Source organism: Tauraco erythrolophus, chromosome 28 (assembly GCF_009769465.1).
Source record: "Tauraco erythrolophus isolate bTauEry1 chromosome 28, bTauEry1.pri, whole genome shotgun sequence".
NCBI classification, from domain to species: Eukaryota; Metazoa; Chordata; class Aves; order Musophagiformes; family Musophagidae; genus Tauraco; species Tauraco erythrolophus.
This window is the reverse complement of record NC_141492.1, coordinates 2,156,669-2,180,151: the sequence shown is the minus strand read 5'-3', so window position 1 is coordinate 2,180,151 and position 23,483 is coordinate 2,156,669. Positions and strand designations below refer to the sequence as shown.

Here is a 23,483-nt window from a genome sequence, read left to right as displayed (position 1 = left end):
CCAGTTGCACCTCAACGCAGCCAGCCCAGTTGCACCAGCCAGACCAGGCTCTTCCCGAGACAGTCACTTGGGAAAACAGCGCCAGAAATCTGAAGCATCCTCCGCAGCCGGGGTGCCTTGCAGGGGGGTTGGGGATACCCAGTGCCTCCATTCTGCCTGTGCAGCACTCTGGGAGCCGAAGTGCTCTTTTAGATTTCACTTTTTGTTCTTTTGCATCTTTAGTTTGGACACATACCTGTACAGAGTCTGGAGTAAAGCTTGTTCCTGAGTGAAATAAATGGACATTGCTGTGCTTGGTTAAATGGAAGTAATAAATGCCTGGCTCACCCTCCAAGTGAAAATCCTCCAGGCTGGGCTGGAGAAGCTGCTTTCCTGACCTAGCTTTTGAGCAAGCTGCAGATCAGTGCCAGAAAGAACCTGTCCTTCAGCTCGTGATTACCTGTATGGGAGGAGACTGTCCATGATCATAGGTGTAATGCAGATGACACATGCTTGTAGCCTACCATAGGCACCAGTTTAGCTCTTCCTGCCTCCTATGTGTCTCACCTGTTTGTATTTCCTACTAAGAGCTCTAGAAGTGTTTCTAAAAATTTCATTATTTTTTTAGGTAACTTATTTTCAGCTGGTAGCTGAGTCACTAGCTGCCACGCTACAGCCAGGATCCCAGGGAGAGAAGAGACTACTTGCTGAAACTTTGAGTTATGATTTTTGGCAGCAAACTTCAGCTTTTGAGCTTGTTCTGCTGTGGCTTGTTTTGTTCCATCTGTTCAGGTGCCATGGTTAGGGCAGAGCAGGAGCACCCAACCGAAACATTCTAGTCACAGAGAGCAGAAGTGGCCTTAACAAGATTGGTGGGAAGAGAACATGGTGATGAGCAGTTATTTATTCTTCACCTACAGCCCCCCATGCCTTGCAGCAGCAGTTTTTGCCGCAGAGGTCCTTCCTCAGGCTCACAACATGGATATGGGGTCTGTCCAGAGCTGCTGCTGCTGGGGATGTTTGCTCACAGAGCCTCGATGGAGGAGAGGAGGACTTGGAGGCTTGATACCTCTCCTGGGTACCAGACCCCTCAGTCTGGGAGAGAAAGGAGGTGTTGACACATCCAGGAAGGGATAGGATCCATCTGAAGGAAAGGGTTTGCAGTAGCTGGGATGGGTGAAGCAGAGTTTGCTCCTGAATTGCTGGCTGGCCCTCGCTGTGGCTTGCTGTAGGCGTTGGATGGGTTGTGCCAAATCCGTGTTGCCTGTACAGGAAGAGGACGTGGGCAGCGCTGGGTGGCAGGGTCCTGTGATGAGGACAGAGGACGCACTGATGGGACCAGACCTGGCCTTCTGCCACATGTGAGTGGGGGCAGTTAATTTTGAATGAGGCCAAGAACTCTCTGATAGCTCAGCGCCTGATGAGCTCGGATGAGACATGCCTGCAGCTGGAGAGCTTGGATTTCTCGTCTTATGGGCAGCGAAGGTGTAGGCTTATTTAGAGGTAGAGCTCTCAAAGATGTATCACTGGTCTGCTTTTCCTATTATGTCTTTTTAACTGCATGTTTTTAGTGGGACCTGGTCAACATGAAAACTGTGTCTGAATTGCGTAGAGGGCGAGCTTTTTGAGGGGCTGTATCACAAACCCATGCTCTAAAAACAGGTCCAGAAATTCAACCTGGTGCTTTTGCCTTGACATCTGTTTTTTGAAGCAGATAGAAGTTACAGATGTCCCCTGCCGTTCTGAAATCCCCTTTCAAGTCTTCGGTGTTTGAGCACCCTCGAAAATCTCTGTCAAGCAACATTAGCCAGAGCAGAATTAAATCTTAGAGGATTTAGCCGAGCAGCTTTGGCTACGGAGTAAATCAGGAAATACCCCACTCGTTAAAAATCCAGGTGCATTTTCAGGATGCCTTGTGGAGGGTGGTCTGCAGACAAAACAACCGTTCTCCCTATGGAGTTTGCTGTTGGTTGGGATGCTGAGGTGCTGTAGTTTTGAAACTGTGCTTACCGTGGTAACTTCTGTACAGCCTGGTGCTGCCGTAGGTCGTTGTTGGGAAACTTTAGGCAGATTTCTTTACCTGCTGTGACTGTAGTAACAGGACTTCAACACATCTTTTAGAAGGTCAGAAAATGGAAAATCTGAGGAGGTGGATATCTTCCTTGAGTTGCATTCTTCTGTTTTAATGTGATTTAGTCTGAGAATAATTCTTGATGGTGAATGAGCAAGGGAGGAGTAAGCTGTCTGTCAAATAACACCTATAGGAAGACACTTGTAAACAGTGGAAGCGATAAGCAAGCTAACCCAGCCCTCCTGGGTTGGAGGTGCCAACTTTGTTTAGCTGCAGAACCAACCCTCTGTGAGAAAGGGCTGAGAGATAAAGTAGGGGGGATAGTTTGTCACTGTCTCGTGCGGCTTGCAATCGGCTGCTCTTTGTATCTGCTGTGCTGTTCCTACAAGCAGCTTGAATGATTTCTTGGACTTGCCGTTGCTCTCCCAAGACAGGTTGAGATCCTTTGGAGAGATACCCAGAGAAGTGGTATTGTAAAGGGAACCAAGCTGATGTGCAAAGGCATCCTCCTGCTCTCTAGTTAAAGGGGTTTTGCCCTCTCAGTAACGGTATCTTGTGCTATTTATCAGCTTAAGAAGATTTGGGATTGACTACAGTGAAGTTCCCCTATTTCCAGCCACCCATTCCTTGTCCCGTGTCTGCTACCAGCCTTGCAGATATCCTCGCAGAGATGGTGAGTTGCAGAGGGAGCTGGCAAAGGTCAGATGGTGCAGAAGAACCTCCAGCAGCCCTAATCCCTACCTGCCCGGGAGCTGCTGAGGTCTGACGTTAAGCCTGATGCAGCTAAAGCACTGAGCCATGCCACACTGCAAACCCTGTGTGTTTGGGGCAGAGTAACTGCTCTGGCTCTGGAAAGCAGTGTGTAACCTCGGATTAGTCAGCTTGTGCTCCTTCCCCTTTGTTGGTGGCACTTGGAGAATGGTGTAACGGAGGATGCAGCCGAGCATCCTTTCCCCGCACAGAGGTAGGACACTGCACGAGTTAAACTGCTGAATCCTGCTTCTAGGCAGGAGCCTGCGGGCAGTGAGGCAGCGATGCTCAGAAAACAAAGGAGGGAAGTGAATTCTGGACCAAACTGTCTTGTGCTTCTCTGACCTAGGGTTGGGAAACAGCTCTCTGGGGCCTTGTGGCAGCTGAAAACTCCATCTGAACACACAGAGTCCCAAGGGCTGCCTGGGGTCACGTGCGACGTTCAGGTCCCTGATGTTTTTGCAACACGACTGTTAGAAAGGCAACAGGAGCTTTTCTGTCTTCTTGCTGCTGAGCTACAGCTCTCCCAGCAGCCTGGAGATGCTCCAGTGAATGGTGTTGGTGGGTTGGGACCCTCTAGTAAGGGACATGAAGCTTATCCTGCCCCTGAGCAAAGGTAAGGGATGTTGCTCTAGCTCTTCTGGATGATCGTGATGAATGTGACTTCAAAGTCCTCCAGCCTTTCATGGTCTCTCCCTAAATTGGCGTTGTGGTTGTGCTGTGGTGCCGCTGTGCCTGAATGGCATCAGGCACAGAGAGCTGGCTCTGTCCTGGAGAGGTTACACCACCTGCTGCGATGTTTGCTGTCTCTAATTAATCCTAATCAAGCTTTGCCATGAATTCTGGTAGGCAGACTTGGACTCATAGGTTGTAATAAGGAGAGAAGCCGGAGGCCAGGATGAGGCTGGCGTCCTAAAGCCACTGCCAGGGTCCCTGACCTTGGGAGCATCATGCCCTTCTGCCTCCCTGCCCACGTGGGCAGAGCGCTCGGACGTGCCAGGGAGCGGGTGTTGTTCTGCTCCGCAATCCTCCTGTGAGCGCGGCGTGGCAGGGAGCAGGAACACTGTGTTCAGATAAGGCTGCACCTTTCCCACCCAGCAGATGTTCGCCTGAACATCCCACTGGATTGCATAATTACAGAGCCGAACGCGGAGCTCCAACGGCTGCAGCCTTTTCCGCTACCGAGTGTCAGCTATTGTGCGCTGCTCTTCATGAGGTTTTTGTTTGGCTTTTTTGTCAGCTGTGTCACACGGTTCGGGCTAGGCACTCCAAAATTGTCCTTTTTTTTTTTTTTTTTTCCCCTACACACAGCTGATCCAAGACAAGAAAACAAATCAGTTCTTTTTAAATTTCATTTCCCTGGTCTTGTCCTGCTCGTTCCCCACTGTAATTGGGCTTCCGTGCCGTAAGCGCTTTTCTGGTGAGTTGTCAAGGAAACGTTTTAGCCTGGCACGTCCTGGCTCAGCAGCGTGGCTCTCCGAGGAGGCTGCACCCGGGATGCGATCCCGCACCTGCAGCTGACGGAGGGATGCGTGAACTCCCCGCCTGCATCTTCAGCTTCTGCCCTGCCTCCTGAGCTGGGATAAACAGATTTATTTCTGAGACAGAAAGAGTTTCTGCATAAAACCAGAAATAAAGCAGGCTGGTAGGTGCCTTTACTGCAGAATCGCCGCTTTGGGGCAGTCCCTTGCAGTGGTGATGCTCCACAAGCCGACGCTTTGCTCCGAGCAGCCCTGGCCGGGCTGTGTAGCACAGGGCTTGAATTGCTCCGTCCCTGGGGAAGCACTGGCAGGGAGCAGCGAGAGCGTTTCTGGGGCTTGGGGTTCAAAACCTGGAGGGGGTGGCTGGGGCAGGACTGGGTGTGGGGCTCGGGGCAGGCTGGGGGGCTTCCTGCTGCCTGCCCGTCCCGGGTTATTGTAGAGCTCATAGACAGAAACTGCCCGGGGTGGAAAGGAGGGAGCGGGCTGTGTCCCTGCTCTCCAGCAGGTATCACAGCAGTGCCCCGAGGCCTCGTCCTACCTGGCTGGTACATTGAGCTCTTTCCCTTAATTTGTACAAGGCATGCTGTTTCTTTCCCTAACGAGTTTATGCTCAAATAAACAAGACAAAGGGCACGGGAAAAGAGTGCGGCACGGAGAGTTGGTGCAGCAGATCATGGTTTGCAAATGTCATCTTCCCTCCACGAAGAGGAGGTGGTTCCTGTGTGCTTGAAGCAGCAAAACGAGGCACGGAGCTGGTGTGGGTGGTGAGCGAGTGTGGAGGAGAGCAGGGTGGCCAAGGTGGGATTAAATGGGATTTAGTTATCTCTGTCTGCTCCTGGTAGTCCAGGTTGAATACCGCCTGGTGCTGCCAGCATTTCTGTCTGTCTGCAAAAAACTGCTGGACTTTGGATGGTAGCAAAACTCCTGAGGAACATAGAGCTACCTGCACTGCAGGTGTGTTGGGGTAGGGTCTCTCCATCCCCTTGCCATGCTTGCCCGTAGGGAGGGAGCGAGCCTTGCCAGAGCACCAGGCTGGATGGGGCTGAGCAGGGCAGAGAGAGATGGTTTAGGCTGTTCGTGTTCAACCAGCGTGAGTTTTGTGTAGACGGTGCCAAAAATTATTCATTCGGTCAACAAGTGGTCAGTGGAAAAATGGGTATGTTTTGGTATCAGAGGTGTGTGTAGATTCTATGTAACAAGCAGAGTTTATCTCAAATTGATATTTAATACTTATCCAGTATTATATTATAGGGGGCCTACAAGAAAGCTGGAGAGGGACTTTTTACAAGGATGTGTAGTGACAGGACACGGGGCAATGGCTTTAAACTGAGAGAGGGGATATTTCGATGAGATTTATGGAAGAAATTCTTCCCTCTGAGGGTGCTGAGGCACTGGAGCAGGTTGCCCATAGAAGCTGTGGCTGCCCCATCCCTGGCAGTGTTCAAGGCCAGGTTGGATGAGACTTTGAGCAACCTGGTGTCGTGGAAGGTGTCCCTGCCCATGATGGGGGGATTGGAACTAGATGATCTCGAAGGTCCCTTCCAACTCAAACCATTCCATGATTCTGTTTCCTTGCTTTTTTCTACAAGCTCTCCAATGGCAGAAGCAGGTGTCTGTGCCCAGGGTGCAGAGCAGTCAGCTATGGCTCTTTCTGCTGAGAAATGCTACGTTTAAGGGGGGAAAAAAAAAACGAAACTTTTTCTTTAATATTATGGCTCACTTGATGTTTCTCATCCTAATCAAATAGTGTTGTTTTTCTGGGTAGAATATGTGTTTAATGATCAGAAGTAGGTCATCTTGGATGCCTGGGAAGGGCAGGCTGTAAATAGCTGCCTTCTCGAGGTTGCTGAGAGTCCGACTTCTGCTCCCTGTTGTGTCTCCTCCTCCCTAATGACTGCCCTGGGCTGCTGGTCCTGCTTGCTGGGAGCTGAAGCCATATGTTTTGAGTGCGAGAAGAAATTCAGAGGTGGCTTTCTGCCCTTCCCCTTTGAGGTGGCCTGACGCTCGCGCCGGCTCCTCGGGAAGCCCTGGCTGCACCAGCTCAGTTGCTGCTTCTCAGCTGAGATGTTGTTTTCTGGCATCTTCTCTGAATTACCTCCTCCCTTCCTCAATTTTAATTTCTTTTTATCAGCAGTCCCTTATGGGAAGTAACAGCTGTCTCTCTTGATGGATGCGTTTCATTTCCAGCCTTTCTCTCTGTATTTCGACTGCAGCACATCTGCTACATGAGTGTAGCCTTTAACTTTCACAGCTCCTGCCTCAGCACTCTGTTCCTTAATGCTTTTGCACATAATGCATTGACCAGACAGGGCTGCATTTCGAGTGGTGCGATGGAACCATAAATCGTAGCATCCTGGTTGCAGTCTTCACCTCCTCTTATTGCCTAAATGGGTTGCTCAGGTGTGTCGTTGTCTTGTTCTCAATCCAATAAATGTAAAATTAGATCCAGACCTCCCTCGGTGTGCGCATGTGACGCGTCAGAATTTCGCAGCTTTCTGGCCTGTTATGCTGGATTAGTATTAAATATCGATTTTGCAAAGGCTGCTGTCAGCTCAGTAGTTTAAAAATAAAGAACAAACTGAAAAAACCAACAACAACAAATCATAGAATCATGGAATTGTTTGGGTTGGAAGGGACATTAAAGACCATCTAGTTCCAACCCCCCTGCCACGGGCAGGGACACCTTCCACTACACCAGGTTGCTCAAAGCCCCATCCAACCTGGCCTTGAACACTGCCAGGGATGGGGCATCTGCAGCTTCTCTAGGCAACCTGTGCCAGTGCCTCACCACCCTCAGTGTAAAAAATTTCTTCCTTAGATCCCATCGAAATCTCCCCTCTTTCAGTTCAAAGCCATTGCCCCTTGTCCTGTCACTACACACCCTTGTCCAAAGCCCCTCTCCAGCTTTCCTGTAGCCCCTTTAGGTACTGGAAGGTGCTGGAAGGTCTCCCCGGAGCCTTCTCTTCTCCAGGCTGAACAGCCCCAACTCTCCCAGCCTGTCTCCAGAATAGAGGTGCTCCAGCCCTCGCATCATCTCCGTGTCCTCCTCTGGCCCCGCTCCAACAGCTCCATGTCCTTCTGCTGTTGGGGCCCCCAGAGCTGAAGGCAGCACTGCAGGGGGGTCTCAGGAGAGCAGAGCAGAGGGGCAGAATCCCCTCCCTCGCCCTGCTGCCCACGCTGCTCTGGATGCAGCCCTCAATTTCCCTGACAGCATCTAGAGAGGCTGTGGCTGGAGAAGCTGAGGGAGCTGCTCTGATCCCAGCCCTGCACCGTTTTCTGAGTTCAGATGCAACAATGAGGCTGATGAACCTGGTAACTATGAGGGTTTCTTTTGTCAGTGGGGGAGCCTTTTCGCCAGCCTGGGTTGCGTTTTGCTTACTGGGAGCAAGTGGTCAAGCATATGTAAAAGGAGTGAGGGGCCTGAAAAGGTCTGAACACCAATTTGTTGACTCAATATTGGCGTAAGTGGAGGAATGGGTGATCTGGTGTAGGTTTACGCTGCTCTAGCACGAGAGCCCTTTTCTGTGTCGGGCAGTAAACATGCGGAGGGTTTTCGGGTGTAAGTTCATCCCTGTCCTGCAGGGTGTCAGCATCGTGGCAGGGACGGGCAAAGTGGTTGTGAAGAGAGAGGCACATGGAAGAAAAAAAATTAAATCAGAGATGAGAATTGCTGGATGCTACAACCAAAGCATTCCATTTCTGCGGCTCTGGAGGAGCTCGGGCGTTGGGATAGAGTCGACTCAAAGGCATGCGCAGATGAGAAGAGGAGCTGAAGGCAGCAGGTCAAGCGTGCGTGAAACGTACTACAAAACCCAGGCAAGAGCTGGAGGCAAAGCAGAAAGCTGGGGTTTCATCCCAGGGTTTCATCCCAGGGTTCTCCTTCGGAGCCACTTGGCATGTTTCTGAATACACCCTGGCTAAGCTGCACCAAATCCGCTCAGAATCGTTTCAATTAGCTTGTCAAGTGTTGAAACTTCCCGCAACAGAGCTCATGCTCCCCGCAGACCCCAGTGCTGCCTCTCACGGCTGCATCACCCCCGAAGCTGGAGTTAAATCAGTTTTCCCAAGGCCATCTGTCAGCTTGTTTGAGATGAGCACAGCCGCGTGCCATGCACTGAGTAGCCAGTGGAAGATTTTTTGGTTTTGTTTTTCTGCTTAGACAAGTTGATTTTATAAAGCTGGTTTAATTTTTAGGTGACGAGGCGGGGCTTGCACTGGGGAGAGAGGTTCTGCTGGTGATGCTCTTGTCCACCCGAAGCGTCATTTCTCCTGGAGATCTGTAGTTCCTCACCTTGCACGGGTGGTTGGTGTTGATTCCACATTTGGTACGTGTACAGCAGCAGACACTTGGAAGCTGGGAATGAAAGCGGCTTGTGGTAATTATCACAAAATTAAAGATAATCTCCTGGTCTGGAATTGTGACAAAGTGCAGAAATGAGATTAGTGCAGCAGGAGAGCGGTCACGGCCGTGGCAGGGCGAGCGTAGCCTCCCTGGCCCGGGGCCCTCTTGGCCACGTTGTGTTCCTGGGGACTTCCAGCGTTCAGCCTGGAGCAGCGTTTGTCCCTTTGGCTTCCTCTGTGGTCTTGAGTTGCTGCTCCAGCTCATACCCTGAAATTTCAGTAGTCAAACGCTCACTCAGCACCGTGTCTCCTGCTCCCCATACCATTGTGGGGCTTTTTGTTGAGTGATCATAAAATTGTGTTGTCTTGTGCAGAAAAACTAATTTTTCAGTACAGAAAATGATGCGGAGTTTGAAGTAGTGGTGGTCTTCTGAGCAGCGTGCTGGTGCAGTCCCAAAGAGCTGGAGGGAGCACCGGGGTTTCGTGTCACCCATCATACATGGCACCCACCTGTGTAGGTGACGGCCCCTTGGTCGAGGGATGCCCAGCCCAGGTGGGTGATGGAGGGGAGCGCTGGTGAGGGGTTCCTGCTCCGCTCACCTCCCATTTGAGATGGGATTGCATGGAGGGAGCAGGGTTTCAGACCTTTGCTGTAGTCCTGTGATTCTGTTCCCAATGCAAAACTTGGGCACTGGGGAGCACGATTTAAAACAAAACAAGGAGTCTTCCCGTGCTGCTCAGGATTTGCAAGCGCGGGCCAAGCCGCCGGGCTGGGGGGTTGCATTGCGGACACTTCAGAATGCCACATTGACAAGACCCGTTTTGCACCAGGGCATCCCCGGTTTGCTGAGACTGGGCGGTGGGATAACCTCAGCACTTCTGATCGAGAGCAGTTTCATCTCCTCTGTGACCACCAAGGCGTTTTTGTTGGGTTTATTGGGGTTTTTTTGCTTTCCAGTGTCTGAGATATTTCCTGAAATACAACTGAATCAGACGCTCTCCTGGCGCTATTGTCATCTGCAGAGCATCACACTCCTGTTACGCCCAACTTCTTGTTCAGGCTCCTTTTGAAACAATCCCTGAAGCGTCGCTGCTTGTGTTGGAAGGGGTTGAGCAGTTATCCCAGTTAAACCATCGTTGTTCCTCCTTCGCCAAATGGAGATGCTGAAGCAGCAGCATGTTGAGCTGGATCCTCTGGAGCTTTTCCTTTTCCGTAGGTGGGAGGGCTGGACATCTCCCTGGAGAGGGACCACCCTCACCAGCTTGAGTGTAGATATCCCTCTCGAGTTGGAAGATTTGCGCACTGGCAGCCAGTTGTGTGATCCACCCGTGGCCTTCAAGTGGGGAAAAGTTGAGGGCTCAGAAGAGCCTTTCTTCTTCACAGCCAAAACACTCAAGCTCCGCTCGATGATCTCTTGCAAAATTAAGCCCTTTCTAAAGGATTGTGGGTGGCTTAACCATCTGTGCTTGTGGGAGTGCTTCAGACAGGAGCAGCAGACTCGTACCTGGAAATCTGTCACCTGGGTTTATGTTCTTTGCAAAGGGGCTTCTCTCCTAATAACTGGGCTCTGCACGCAGAGGTGGTTGGGGGAGGCTCAGGAGCTGCCTTGGCAGGGGATGTTGTGCTGCTGGGATGGGACTGGAGCTCCTCTTCTTAAGCAGCTCTAGATCCTTGTTCTTGGTGGATCTCCGGAGTCAACTGGGCTGGAGCTTTGGGTCCTACACGTGAGGCTCTCAGCAGGTCAGCGAACACCTCGCGGGGCCACAGCAGAGGAGCCTAAAAATGAGGAGCTTCTTGCAAACTTGGGCTTGTGCTAGGAGATGGAAAGATGGCCTTGTGTTAGAGGAGGGTTTGGGCCCATGTTTCCAACTCTGATTATATATCTAAAAGCTTTAGGCAAAATCCTCATTTCTCACCGTTCACTGTAATGGAGTGATGGTGGCTTCTCCCAAAGGCAGTGGTAGAGATAAATGATGCAATTCATTTTTGCAATATATTTGGACATCGGATTCTATAAATAGATTCAATTATCAATATAGTTTGTCAAGTGCCTTCTGAGTGGCTGGAAAGCAGCTTCATAAGTGTCTCTCTGGAATTCTGCATGTAACTGACTCCTCAGTGCAGTGTGGACCTATTACTTACAGTGCATCAGGGATTTACAAGAACTTTCTCTACTGAAGCCTGTAGGAAACGTTATTGCTAGGAAAAATTACACATCTTTGTACTTCTGAACATGAAATTGTTTGGGTGATCCCTATAACTCCAGACTCGTGCACTAGTGAAACTGAAAACTGAGCAAAGCCAGCTGCTTTTAAAGACTTTCCAGCTTGTTTGAAAAAGCAAAGCATTAGGCTGTTTTCCTGGGGGATTTTTGTTTTTTTTTTTATTCCTGATGTCCCTGCTTTTACTGATGCTTCTCTCTTCTCTCCTTAGGTCTGGCACCGAAGAAAGCAGCCATCACCGAGGTGAGATATGTAAAGCTGGCCTTGAAAAGTCCCGTGTTGAGAAATGAGAATACAGAGCTCTAGGAATCACTTCTGCCTGATTCTTTTGAGCAAAGCTGGGTTTCAAAATATATTTAAGATTGCCGGAAATTTGACATCTGTCAGATGTCCCTGTGTTGGCATCACCACGGTCATAGAGGGGATGTGAAGGGATTATGCCCACCACGTGGCCAATTTTAGCTGCGTGATCATGGTGTCTGTAAGTGGCTGAGGGCACCTCTTCCGCACCAGAACCTGAAGGTGATAAATGGAGAATCTGTGTGTTGGGAATCTCCAGGGCTCTGTGTTGGGTCTCACCGGCTCCTGGGAGTGAGTCGAGGCGGCTGTGATTTGTGAAGCCATAAAACAGGGGAACGTCTCGAGGGACTGATCTTCTCTCACACATAATCCAGGTCGCAGGTTGCTGAATCACTGTTACCTTCTGGAGCAAAACTCTTCACAGTTGGCAGCAAGGAATCTAGTAGGAGGATCTGTGCCTGAAACCTCTTCTCTGAAGCCCACGCTCTTGGTTTAGGGCACCGTGTTTAAATGGTTTTTGTTTGATCGGGCTTTGACATGACTCTTTACATTACTCACCTGGGACGTTGAGCATTTGTATACCTGAATAGCAAAATCTTCCCATAAAACTGCCAATGTGACACTTGATTCTTTTTGCCTCCCCAGAAATATGCATAGTAGGAAGCTCAACTCTGAAAGTCAATTACTTTGTTCAATGCACAAATATCCCCACTGTTTCTTGCTGTGGAAACAGTCACAGGCAGAGCAAGAGACTGCAGAAGAGACTTTTGTTGCTGCATTTCATATGATGGCCATCTCTTAACCAATACCTGTGTCTGTTAATCTCTTTGAGAGGCTGGTGGTGAGCCACGTGGCGAGGCGTGACGGTACAGCTTGAGCTTGCGTGTAATAGGATCCAGCTTGTTGGTTAGAAGCTGCAAGGACAGGATAAGCTGTGCTGCTAATCACAACTGCTTGCAGGAGGAGGACTCGGAAGCAAGCCTGGCTGTGCTCGATGTTAGGAAGAGAGTAGGAACCAAGATTTTTGAAGGAGAAGTCAGGCTGCCGCTTAATACCAGAAGTACAAGCAGTTTGACCAGAAATAGCTACCGGCTCTTGATGAAAAGCTAAAACACAAAAACTTCTGTAGTCTGAACAAAATTACACATTGTCTGCTGTAGGTGTCGGTTCTGAGAGATGGGTCTGTGCAGCACTCGAGAGAGACAGTGATGTAATATTGTCACTTGGGAAGGGACCTTGGATCTCTCTGCACATGCTTAAAGGCACATCCAAAGCCTGACTGTTCTTTAAAGTAACGAGCCCCCAAGTGTCACTGGTGGCTCACCAGCAGTTTTAGCTGTCTGCTGGGGTGGTGGGAGAACAGGGGAGCAGCTGAAATGTTGCCCCATGGCAGAGTATAGAGGCCCTACACTTGAGGTTGTAAAAGGAGCTGTATGGAACTTCACAAATCATAGAATCATAGAATCGTTAGGGCTGGAAGGGACCTTCAAAGGTCATCTAGTCCAACCCCCCTGCAAAGAACAGGGATATCTCCAACTAGATCAGGTTGCTCAGGGCCTCATCCAACCGGGCCTTGAACGTCTCCAGGGATGGAGCATCCACCACCTCTCTGGGCAACCTGTTCAAATCATGATTATGTTGGCTTGTTAAAGGGTAAAACCACGACTTGCTGCCTCTTGGATGGGAAAAAAAAGGTGCAGGCAGGCTCAGAGGTAGAAGAGGAGGGAAACGGGATAGGAGTAGGCTTGTTCTCACTCCAAAGTGCTGGCAGTCCTGTCGTGTTTCTGTAAACTCTTTGCAAAACTTCAGGAAGAGCTGTTATTGCAGTTCGCCCTGTGTGGGCTCGTCCTTCGAACTGTCAACAAGTGAGATCTTGCTTAAATGGTTTATCTCCATGTGAACAGAGGAGTAGGGTTGTGTTGTCCCTGTTATCTGTGTCTCGTTTCTCCAGTGAAGCACAGGGTATTGGTACGAGACCTGAGGGCATGAGATTTTTAAGAATAAACTTCTCTCACTGTTTGACTTAATACAGCACTATTTTAAATCAATGAGAAACAGCAGTCAAGCGACTTCTGCGGAATCTTGGCAGCTGGGAAGCAAGTGGATCTTTCCGGAGCTCAGCATCTTCGCTGAGTGCTCTGCCCAGTTAGTACTGAGGGTGTCAGATGGTGTGGTTGGGTATTCTAACTGGAGGAAGAGATGTATAATTCAATCAGCCCGGTTTAAGGCTTGCCAGTGCCAATTACACCTGTTTTCAGATTTTTCTCCGGCAGTAGAGAGCAATCCCTCTGTTCTTCACAATCTAGTGTGGTTGTGCCTGTGCTGCTCTGCTTGTTCATCTTCTGCCCCAGGCTTTAGCCGTGCTCTTTTGTTGCAGGGACCATCGCTACCAGGACAGCCTGGCCAAGGGAAGAAGATAGGTCATCGAGGTGTTGATGCTTCTGGGGAAACCACCTACAAAAAGGTTTGGTTTTGTGGAGTGGGGAATGGCAGCTATACGTAGTGGCAGGCTGAGGATTTGGGGCCTGAGGTTAGCAATACACAGCCGAACTGTTGGGGTTCAGTTTGTTAATAGCTACCAAACTGATGTGGATTTTATGCAGCACCCTTGCACTGCGTAATCTTGCAAACAGAAGCCTTAATCCATCTCTCCAGCAGCTCGTTGACTTGTTTAGCAGTATGTAGTGCCCGAGATGAGCCCGTAGAAGTCATAGACACGACTGTGTTGTAATACAGGGGATGTTATTGTGATAATCTGCTGTGAAATGCTCACTGGCTGCTCTTTTCCTTCTGCCAGACCACCTCATCCACTCTGAAGGGAGCCATCCAGCTGGGGATTGGATATACTGTCGGCAATCTGAGCTCCAAGCCAGAGAGAGATGTCCTGATGCAGGACTTTTACGTGGTGGAGAGCATTTTTTTCCCAAGGTAAAGGAGAAAGGGGAAACAGAGTGAATGGTTATTTCTTTTCCTCTCACTGATTTTTCAAGAGAGCTTCCATCTATCTTTAGATAGAGTTGGATGCTCTGAATGTTTTAAATATGCATCCATTGCATACAAACAGAGCAGTGGGAAGTGTTAGATTCTGCAGTACACGGGCTTGCAGGGAATACAATGTAAGGTGCAGTACATATGCTCGAGTTTGTTACCCTTCCTACGTGCTTTTCCTTCTACCTGTCCATCTAGAATTTCTTTCACGAAATTATACCATGTTTGAGGTAAAAGAAACTCATTCTGGGAGCTCTTTAACTCTGTGAATAAATGAAGCTCACAAAAGCTATGTTCTCTGTGTAAATATATTCTGCTTGGCAAGTGGTTGTTCCTTGTACTCTTCGGAAATAGACTTTGGCGGATGATTTAAAAACTATTTTCCTGTTGTCTTGCCACAGAAGAAAGATATTTTTTGTTGTTATTGTTGTTCCTAAGATGTGTTTTTGCAAGGCTCGATTCATCTTAAACGTGCAGTAGCCTTGAAGTGACTGGTGGATGGTAACCCAGAGGCCCTGCTCACGTACTGTCTGTTCCGTGCAGCGAGGGCAGCAATCTCACCCCGGCTCACCATTACGCCGACTTCAGGTTCAAGACTTACGCACCGGTGGCGTTTCGGTACTTCCGAGAGCTCTTCGGCATTCGTCCGGACGATTATTTGGTATGGATACGTTGTCGGATTTCTCTTGTCTTTCATCCTTTGTTTGAGATGGTCTAGAGTAACACAAGAAATTTGCCCCTAAATCAAGGCTGTCAGCAACTCTTGCCGAAAAGGGCCAGAGAAGTGTTGAGGAATCATTCTGATCCCAGCAAGGAGTGGGAACAGGCTGTGGATTTAGGGATTCTGTTTTGGAGGAGATCCAGTGACGGTCCCAGCAAGACCAGCACCACTCAACCCAAGTCTTCGTTTGCTCAGAGGTAGCTGCTGGCTTACATTGGAGGGAAAGGAAGCGATGTGCATACAGTGTGTGCTGTGTAAGCTATGCGATGGGCTTTCCTCTCTTGCTTGTGGTGACAATAACTTACTGTGTTTGCAAGCAAAAGGAGTTGTGTTCTGCTGGGTGCAACCCTGTAATGTCCCCATGGGCTCTGAGGACAAAGATGGGAATTTTTCCCTGTGTACTCACTCGAGAGCTATATGAGTGTAGTTATTTTAATCATCTTACAAAGGCACAACAAAATACAGCTTGTTCTTGTGCTCAGAAAGCTCCTCAGAGCTGGAAAGGCTGTTTTTAAAATACCTAAGTACAAGCTGTTGGGGCTTGGAGTACACTGGGGTTGAATTTGGTGCCTTGTGTGTAAGTGATGTCCTGCTCTTTAGAAAAGGACATTTGATGAACTGGGGAAGGGAACACGTCCAAATGAGCACATGCCCTCCCCTTCTTCTAATAGCCCTTTTTTTTCTGACTTCAGCTGTAGGTTAGGGAAATTGTAGCTGAATACCTACAAGTAGGAACAAATCTGTGCCATTGCACGGTTTGACAGTAGCAGTGGTGCCCATCTGTGCCGTCCAAGGTAACGCTGGCTGATTTGATGAGCGGTTCAAAACGTGGGTGAGGCAAAGAGCCTGCCTCAATTGCAAAGGTCACGGCTCTGATTTGTTGCTTCTGCTTCCCCTGATTCTCTCTTGCCTGCCACAGCAGCAAATGCATTTAATTATGCATGAGATAATTAACTTGATAAAGTCTTGGATCATTAATCTGTGCAGTGCTGAAAGCTGTTTTCAGTACGTAATGATGAGCATTTAATTTATTGCTCTGATTATGTCCCTTACATACCCTCCCTCCCTCTCCCCATCTTACCTCTTGCTGTGGCAGCTCTGACATGATGCTGCCCTGAACCTACTCAGCCTACGCACTTAACCTGGGGTTGGTACCTGGCTGCAAAGCGCACATGCGTCCTTCTGCTTTTTTCTTTTCTTTTTTTTTTTTTCCCCCTGCTGCTAGGCATGTCCTCATTTGAGGACCTGCTGTTTGCACACTGATGTCTAGAAACGTCCTCTCAATTCAGTTCTCCACGCGGTACCCGTTGCTGTGCTCACGCAGCGCTGATCCCTCTCTTCTTGTTTGGGCACCTGGTCTGATCCTTTTCATGTGTTTCTAGCAGGATTGAGGGGGTGAGATGTGGCTGTTAAAGTCCCCTGTAATAGGAGATCTGAAGGCCAGGGGAGGCTGCCGAGAACAGCCAGTGCATTATATTCCCTCTAGCACGGTGATACGTGGTACCCTGAGCAGACTGTCATGTCTCTTCAAATCCTATCTTTCCGTCGGCGCTTGCGGTAGTGTGCTGGAAGAAGGCTAAATGTGATACACACACAATGGGAAAAGATAAGATGTCATTACGGAGCCTGGATGTTACTGAAAGCAGATGATTAGCTTGATTCTGAGCAGCTGGAATGCTCTGAACTGTGGTCTTGGTCTCTAATTGTAAATTGCCCATCAGCTTTGCTGCTTAGACCTAACCTATAATGAAAATAGTTCTCATCCAAGCTTTGCTACCCCTTAATCTCACAGGGAGACAGCATGCTGGGGAAAGCCCTCAAGGGCGTAGAACTCGATGGGCAATGAGTGGGGGGCTAAAAAAAATAATCTTTCTTTTCTTCTCTAGTATTCGTTATGTAATGAGCCTCTGATAGAGCTGTCGAACCCTGGTGCCAGCGGCTCCCTCTTCTATGTCACCAGCGACGATGAATTCATCATAAAAACTGTCATGCACAAGGAAGCTGAATTCCTACAGAAGCTCCTTCCTGGCTACTACATGGTGTGTATCACCCAGCACCTTGCACCTGACTTGGGTTTGTCGTGGCAGCTTTTCTGTCCAAAGCATTGCTCAGGGCACGTCCTCCGCCTGCGTTTCTTGTGCTCCTGCCCTGTGCCGGGGACAATGTTAACAGTGTCACGAAGCTGGTCCCAGAAGCACAAATCCTGCTAATTATTTGCAAACTCCGTGGGTAAACTTGGGGCAGATAATTGTGCCATAGCTTGTAAGCATGTTCTGACCTGAAAATGGCTTATCAGATGTGTGTTTCTGGGTGTCCTTTTCCCAGCACTAGTTTTTTGTTCTTTCCTCGGCACCGTGCAGCTGCCTCAGCCTGGCTTTGAGGATGACTGTTGATTGCAGTAACACAACCACCTTGGTTTTGTGGGGAAACCGCTGCTGTTGCTGGATATCTCCCATATCTGCTGTTCAACAGAGTCACTCTGAGGGCAGTTGCTGGTTGTCCTGGCTCCCGCTGGCTGAAGTACCAAGCTAAAGACTTCCCCAGTACCAGCCAGCTTTGCGCATCCAGTCTGCTGCAGATAGTTGTTGCCTAAATCTCAGGGCTAGCGAGGCATATGTTGAGACCCAGAGGACTTGCGTGTGATGACAAGTAGTAAATCAGAACCAAAGCCGATGCTTTGGCGTGTAAACCAGGAGCTGTCTCGCTGCATAACTGCGATGAAGAGTCCAGCTCTATAGATGAGGGCACTGAAATTCAGGTAAAACCACCCAGGGATTTGTTTGCCATGGAGATGCTGAGGAGAAGGTGATGGCAAGTGATGTTAATGCTGCAGTGGATTTGATTTATGTGGTCATACCCTGTTTTTATGAAAATACTTGCTTTGCTCAGTTTTTACTGGGGAAAACTTGCCAAAGAGAGACAGGGTCTTGGGTGGGTGTCTGTATATAACTGATGGCCAGTCGCTTGCTTGAGACAGTCAAGTTTCTGGACAGAATGAGCTTTCTTGGAAAGCGTTGCCTGTTGCCTAATGTATGGACTAAACCAGGTGGAGGGTTTTGAATGGGAACGGAGTTGTGCTGTTGTCTTGAATTCTGCAGTCGTCTTGGCCAGCAATCGGGGTAATGAGTTAAACTGAACTTACCGGTCTGGTGCAGAGCTGTGTGCTACTTGTAGCATTCCAGTGTTTGTGGGCTCCTGTGCTGCTCTGCTGTCCTTGGGAAACCCGTCTGGTGTAAACGGAGTCAGTGGAAAGGAAGCAGAGTGGTTTAATCCTGAGCTACTTTAAAGCTGGGCAAGTGCTGTTTGCCTTCAGTCTTGCCTGCCGCTGTTCATAGAATCATAGGATGGTTTGGGTTGGAAGGGACCTCAAAGATCATCTAGTTCCAACCCCCCTGCCATGGGCAGGGACACCTTCCACTACACCAGGTTGCCCAAAGCCTCATCCAACCTGGCCTTGAACACTGCCAGGGATGGGGCAGCCACAACTCTGGGCAACTTGGTCCAGTGTCTCACCACCCTCTGAGTGAAAAATTTCTTCCTTAGATCTCATTGAAATCTCCCCTCTTTCAGTTCAAAGCCATTGCCCCGTGTCCTGTCACTACATGCCCTTGTAAAAAGTCCCTCTCCAGCTTTCCTGTAGGCCCCCTTTAGGTACTGGAAGGCTGCAATAAGATCACCCCGGCTGCAATAAGATCACCCCGGAGCCTTCTCTTCTCCAGGCTGAACAGAGAAGAGCTGTTGAGAGAACAGAGAACAGCTGTTGCTGTTAGCTTGCACCTCGTTGAACAGAGCCCTCAAAAGAGGGCTCGCTCTTGTGCCCAGTTAGGTGAGATGAGGAGGGGCATGAAATTTTAATACAGTCATGCCTCTGCTGTCTGTCAGAGTATCTGTCAGGTCTGTCCTTTGTTTTGTAGCGTGCAGAGATATTCTGTTTCCTTCCCAAATTTTCCCAAAGCTGAACAAGCAAATCATGCCTGTCATGTCATTCCTAATAATACCACTGCCTAAAAAAGGACATGGTAGCAGAGCAGGATATCCGTGCTCTCTGGCCAACTGTGTTTTATAAAGCGACTCTGCAAAAGGAGGAGAAAAATTGATGTTGTTCTGTTTAAAAAAATACTGTGTCCCTGGTTTATTTTGGGCCAGAGAACGGCTCTTGATTTCTGACACTCTGAAGAGATGAAGATAGCTGTTATTTTTAAACTTGTAGTTCCCACTTATTATTTCTCTTCCAGTTTAGTTTCCCTTTTTTAGCTGCTGTTGATGGGGAAAGCAGGGAATTTCCGGACTTGGTTTTTTGCCCAGAGAGTCTGTACGTCTCATTCCCTGTATTCAAGGCATAGTGGTATTTTCAGGTCCTAAAGCCAGAGTTTGACAAATGTGTACAATAAGCTCTCACGTAAAGTTCAGAAAATCTCTGGGTGAAGAACTCCTAATCTGACTGCTCCAAGGTCTGTTAATACACTTTGTGTTGAACACAGCAGGAGTCTTCTGCTGAAATGACCTTTCCCCGTGCTTTTTTTCCCAACCTTGCTGCAGAACCTGAACCAGAACCCACGGACGCTGCTGCCGAAGTTTTATGGACTGTACTGCGTGCAATCAGGGGGCAAAAACATCCGCGTGGTCGTGATGAACAACATTCTGCCTCGCGTGGTGAAAATGCACCTGAAATTTGACCTGAAAGGCTCGACCTATAAACGCCGGGCATCCAAGAAGGAAAAAGAAAAGTCCAGCCCTACGTACAAGGATCTAGACTTCATACAAGACATGCCCGAGGGCCTGATGTTGGATGCAGACACCTTCAGTGCATTGGTGAAAACGTTGCAACGAGACTGTCTGGTAAGGAGCAGGTTAATGAAGTTCTGTGGCTCTCAAGCATGAGGAAGAGCAAATGATTGAGAACCTGGCTAATCTGCTAACCCCAAAGCAGGATAAATCCCTTCTCCTGCCCTTTTTCCTGAAAGCAAAGTAGTAGAGTTGAATCTCATGACAGCCTCTGAGGACTAAGGCTGCATTCCTTTGCCTGGTGCATTAAATTGTGGCAGCCTGCTCCACTTGTAGCCGGGCTGTTGGGTCGAAATACATTTTTCCTGTACAGTGAGCAGCAGATACACGGTACAACAGTGTTATCTGCAAGCCTTCAACCCTTTGGGTTGATTGTGGGATGGCCAAACTATGTGATCAAGTCTAGAGATGACTGTTGGTTTGGAAACCAATTAGATAGACCAATGGATAGATTTCAATTAGATATAAGGAAGAAATTTTTTACATCGAGGATGGTGAGGCACTGGACCAGGTTGCCCAGAGATGCGGTTGCCCCATCCCTGGCAGTGTTCAAGGCCAGGTTGGATGAGGCTCTGAGCAACCTGGTGTAGTGGAAGGTGTCCCTGCCCATGGCAGGGGGGCTGGAACTAGATGGTCTTTGAGGTCCCTTCCAACCCAAACAATTCCGTGATTCTGTGAAAGGTTCAAGCTCTGGCAAAGGAGTTGTTAGTGGGAATGTGGACAGGCTGTTCCATGCTTTGGGATCCGTGCTGTGTTTGAGCCGCTGGCCTGATGTTTTTCTTTGTTCTTAAACTCAATACTAATCTGTAGGTGTTGGAAAGTTTTAAAATCATGGACTACAGCCTCCTGCTTGGGGTTCATAACATAGACCAGCAAGAACGGGAGCGACAGTCTGAGGGAGCCCACAGCACGTCGGATGAGAAGCGTCCTGTGGGGCAGAAGGCGCTTTACTCCACGGCCATGGAGTCCATCCAGGGTGGGGCTGCCCGCGGGGAGTCCATAGACACAGACGACACGTAGGTGGAAACCTGGTTCTCTTGTGCTGCCGAGAGGGTGGAGGTGGAGGCTGCAGGAATAAATCCCTGAGGAGCTGTTAGAGTGAGCGTCTCTGCTGGGGCTCGTGGTGCTGCTGCCCGTAGAGCAGTGCGGTGGGAAAAAGGGAAGCTGGGCTGGGAAATATTTCTGTAAGACTCCAGCCTCACAGCGATCTCCCTTCTTAGGCTGGTCTGTAGGTTGTCAGCTCCTGCAAGAACCTCTAAACACCCACCCATGCTCTGGGGAGGAGAAACTAGCTTGCTTCTAGCTCAGCATCCAAATACTGGAGTGAAAGTAGGGATCAGCCTGTCCCTAGGAGCTTGTTCTCCATTGCTCCATCTTTGGAATCCCTGACAGTACCGTGAGGCCATCCCAGTGCAGTTAGCAAACAGCAGTGTAACCAAGTGCTGGAGTAATTGGTGGAGCTGGGGATGTTTGCCCAAAACCTGTCCTGTGCTGTTGCTGACCTCTGGCTCTTGGGTGGCTGGTGGCTTTTGGGACCGTCTCTCTGGCTCTGTGGACCAAGCTTGCTAACAAATGGTAGAGTCTGCTGTTTGTTGCTGTCTGAAACCAGCTGCTCCAGTTTTGATGGAGGATGAGTCATGGTGGAGCCAGAATAATACTTTGGTGTTTCCATTCTTTCAAGTAGCACCATTAATTGCAGTGGCCTGCCTTGTACTTGCATGCTTTTGTTGTGTGCTGGTGCTGGTGGTTGCCCCACCTGTGGCAGGACTGATATTAGTGTGGATGGGACTGGAAATACCCTCATCCCTAAAGGTTTGCTGCCCTAATAGGCAGACAGCTCCCACTGATAGATAATTCTGATCCCCAGAATAAAACTTCCTGTAGCTAAGGAGCAACGATGTGCTGCTTTCCAGCCCAGGCAGAGCTGTTGCAACGCAACCTTCCCGCAGGTTTTTTTGTGTTGTGTCTGACCACTGCATCAGAGCCCTCTTCTCCGAGCCACTGTCCACCCTTCCACAGGCCTTGGGGGTGTTACAGCTGCTCTTTTGGGGGCTGCACTCACTGAGGTTTTGTTTTACCTGCAGGATGGGAGGAATCCCAGCAGTGAATGGTAAAGGAGAGCGTCTCCTGCTGCATGTAGGAATAATAGATATCCTTCAGTCATACAGGTGGGTGACTTCGCAGTCGTCTGTCCTTTCAGTGTGATAACATCTGTTTTAATACTGACTGAAAGCAGGAAGATTTCCATCTCCTGAAGAGTTTGATATGGAGCAGGCAGGCTGCCTAAAGCTGTCTGTCAGCGTGCGTTGGGGACTGTGGATTTTTATCCTGTCCTCGGAACAGCTGGTGACACAGAGACGTTTTTCTAAGATACAATGAGTTGCCCCAAAGAAGTTTCCCATCTCTGTACCTAGGATGGATAGCACGTCTCCAGGGGTGGAAGGTGGTTTTCAGCCCCTCTTCCATCCCAGCTCCTCCTTCCATGTAGGCAGTCCTGACCTGACTGCAGACATGCCGGTGCACTCAGCTGACCTCTCTTGGCTGGAGGAAAGCTACGCTCCGGATGAAGGAGGAATCCTTAGCAGCTCAGTGATCTCTCCTGTGTGCAGTACAAAAGGTGGCTTAGATATAGAGTGAATGCCTGAATCTGTCTCTTTCTTTTTTTCTCCACTTCTCCCCTGGCATTAGGTTCATCAAGAAGCTGGAACATACCTGGAAGGCCCTCGTCCATGATGGGGTGAGTGCCTCTACAGAGGCAGGAACTGTCCAGACGTCGGCAGGATTACCTGCTGCGGCTTCGTTTATGCTCGTTGGCACCGATTACTTTGCTATTTATGGTGCCTGAACTGGCGCAGTAGAAGCTGATGAAAGGGATCGTTCTTGCCTCTTGTACCTCCACAGCGGTGTGGAGCCGCCTATTCCCAGTCGGGTTTTCTTGCTCACTCCACCTCCTCACACGTTTAGCTGTCATGCTACCAGCTTTCCTCCTCTGCTCCCATCTGTCACTTCCCTCCTCCCCGTGACACCGGGAGCTGTACGCACGAGGCGCGTGCATTCGTGTTACGTGTCAAGGATGCGCTTGCTCTCGTTGGTGATTGACTGTGTTTCCACTTCAGTGAGTTATCTGTTAATAAATCCCTTTCGGTGTTTCCCCGCTGTCTTGTCTCCTGCAGCAGCCAGCTGCGTGTTTACAAAAGAGCAACCTTGGATCTGGAAAGTATTTTTCAGCGTTGCACGTCCTCGCTTCCCTTAAATGTGTAGGTGCCAAGTCATGGTAGCACAGTCAAACATCAGAAGCAGAGGCAGCTTCAGTTTTATTATTGTAAACAAAAAGTGCAAAACCTTTGAAATGTGAGGAGACCCTTTTGGCTGAATTTTGGTGTCCGTGTCCTATGCCAAGGTATCCAGGTGTGCTTTGAAAGTCAGCCAGCAAAGCCAGAAGAAATTTCATGTATGTAATCAGGCCAGTATTTGAAAAATCCAGGAAGTGTACAAAGGAATAAAATCACCAAAATCCATTATAAAATTACAGCGAGAATATAATCAAATGCAATCAAATCAAAGGCAATGCTTCAGGCTTATTTATAGCATTAATCAGATCATTGCAGTTAAGCCTTTCCATTTTAAGGCTCTATCAGTGCTAAATGTTGGAATAAAAAAGACCGCATTGGTTGTTATAGAAATTCTGCCTTGAGGGATAATTTTAAAATTAAACAATTGCTTCTTGCCTTTGTAGGACACGGTGTCAGTACACAGACCCAGCTTTTATGCAGAGAGATTCTTCAAATTCATGACCAACACAGTGTTTCGAAAAAATTCCTGTAAGTACTTAGTCTGAGCTGGT

The 23,483-nt window shown here is 49.0% G+C and overlaps 1 protein-coding gene across 1 annotated transcript in view; it reads left to right on the top strand.

The window, feature by feature from the left end:
- Positions 1–23,483, top strand: part of PIP5K1C (phosphatidylinositol-4-phosphate 5-kinase type 1 gamma) — a 46,620-nt gene that overhangs the window by 13,819 nt on the left and 9,318 nt on the right. Inside the window, exons 2-11 of the mRNA XM_086627507.1 lie at positions 11,057–11,088; positions 13,523–13,609; positions 13,943–14,073; positions 14,677–14,794; positions 16,741–16,893; positions 19,394–19,693; positions 20,450–20,655; positions 21,724–21,807; positions 22,328–22,376; positions 23,376–23,460. Of these exons, the coding sequence (XP_086483633.1) occupies positions 11,057–11,088; positions 13,523–13,609; positions 13,943–14,073; positions 14,677–14,794; positions 16,741–16,893; positions 19,394–19,693; positions 20,450–20,655; positions 21,724–21,807; positions 22,328–22,376; positions 23,376–23,460 (1,245 nt within the window). The remainder of the gene's footprint in view (positions 1–11,056; positions 11,089–13,522; positions 13,610–13,942; positions 14,074–14,676; positions 14,795–16,740; positions 16,894–19,393; positions 19,694–20,449; positions 20,656–21,723; positions 21,808–22,327; positions 22,377–23,375; positions 23,461–23,483) is intronic.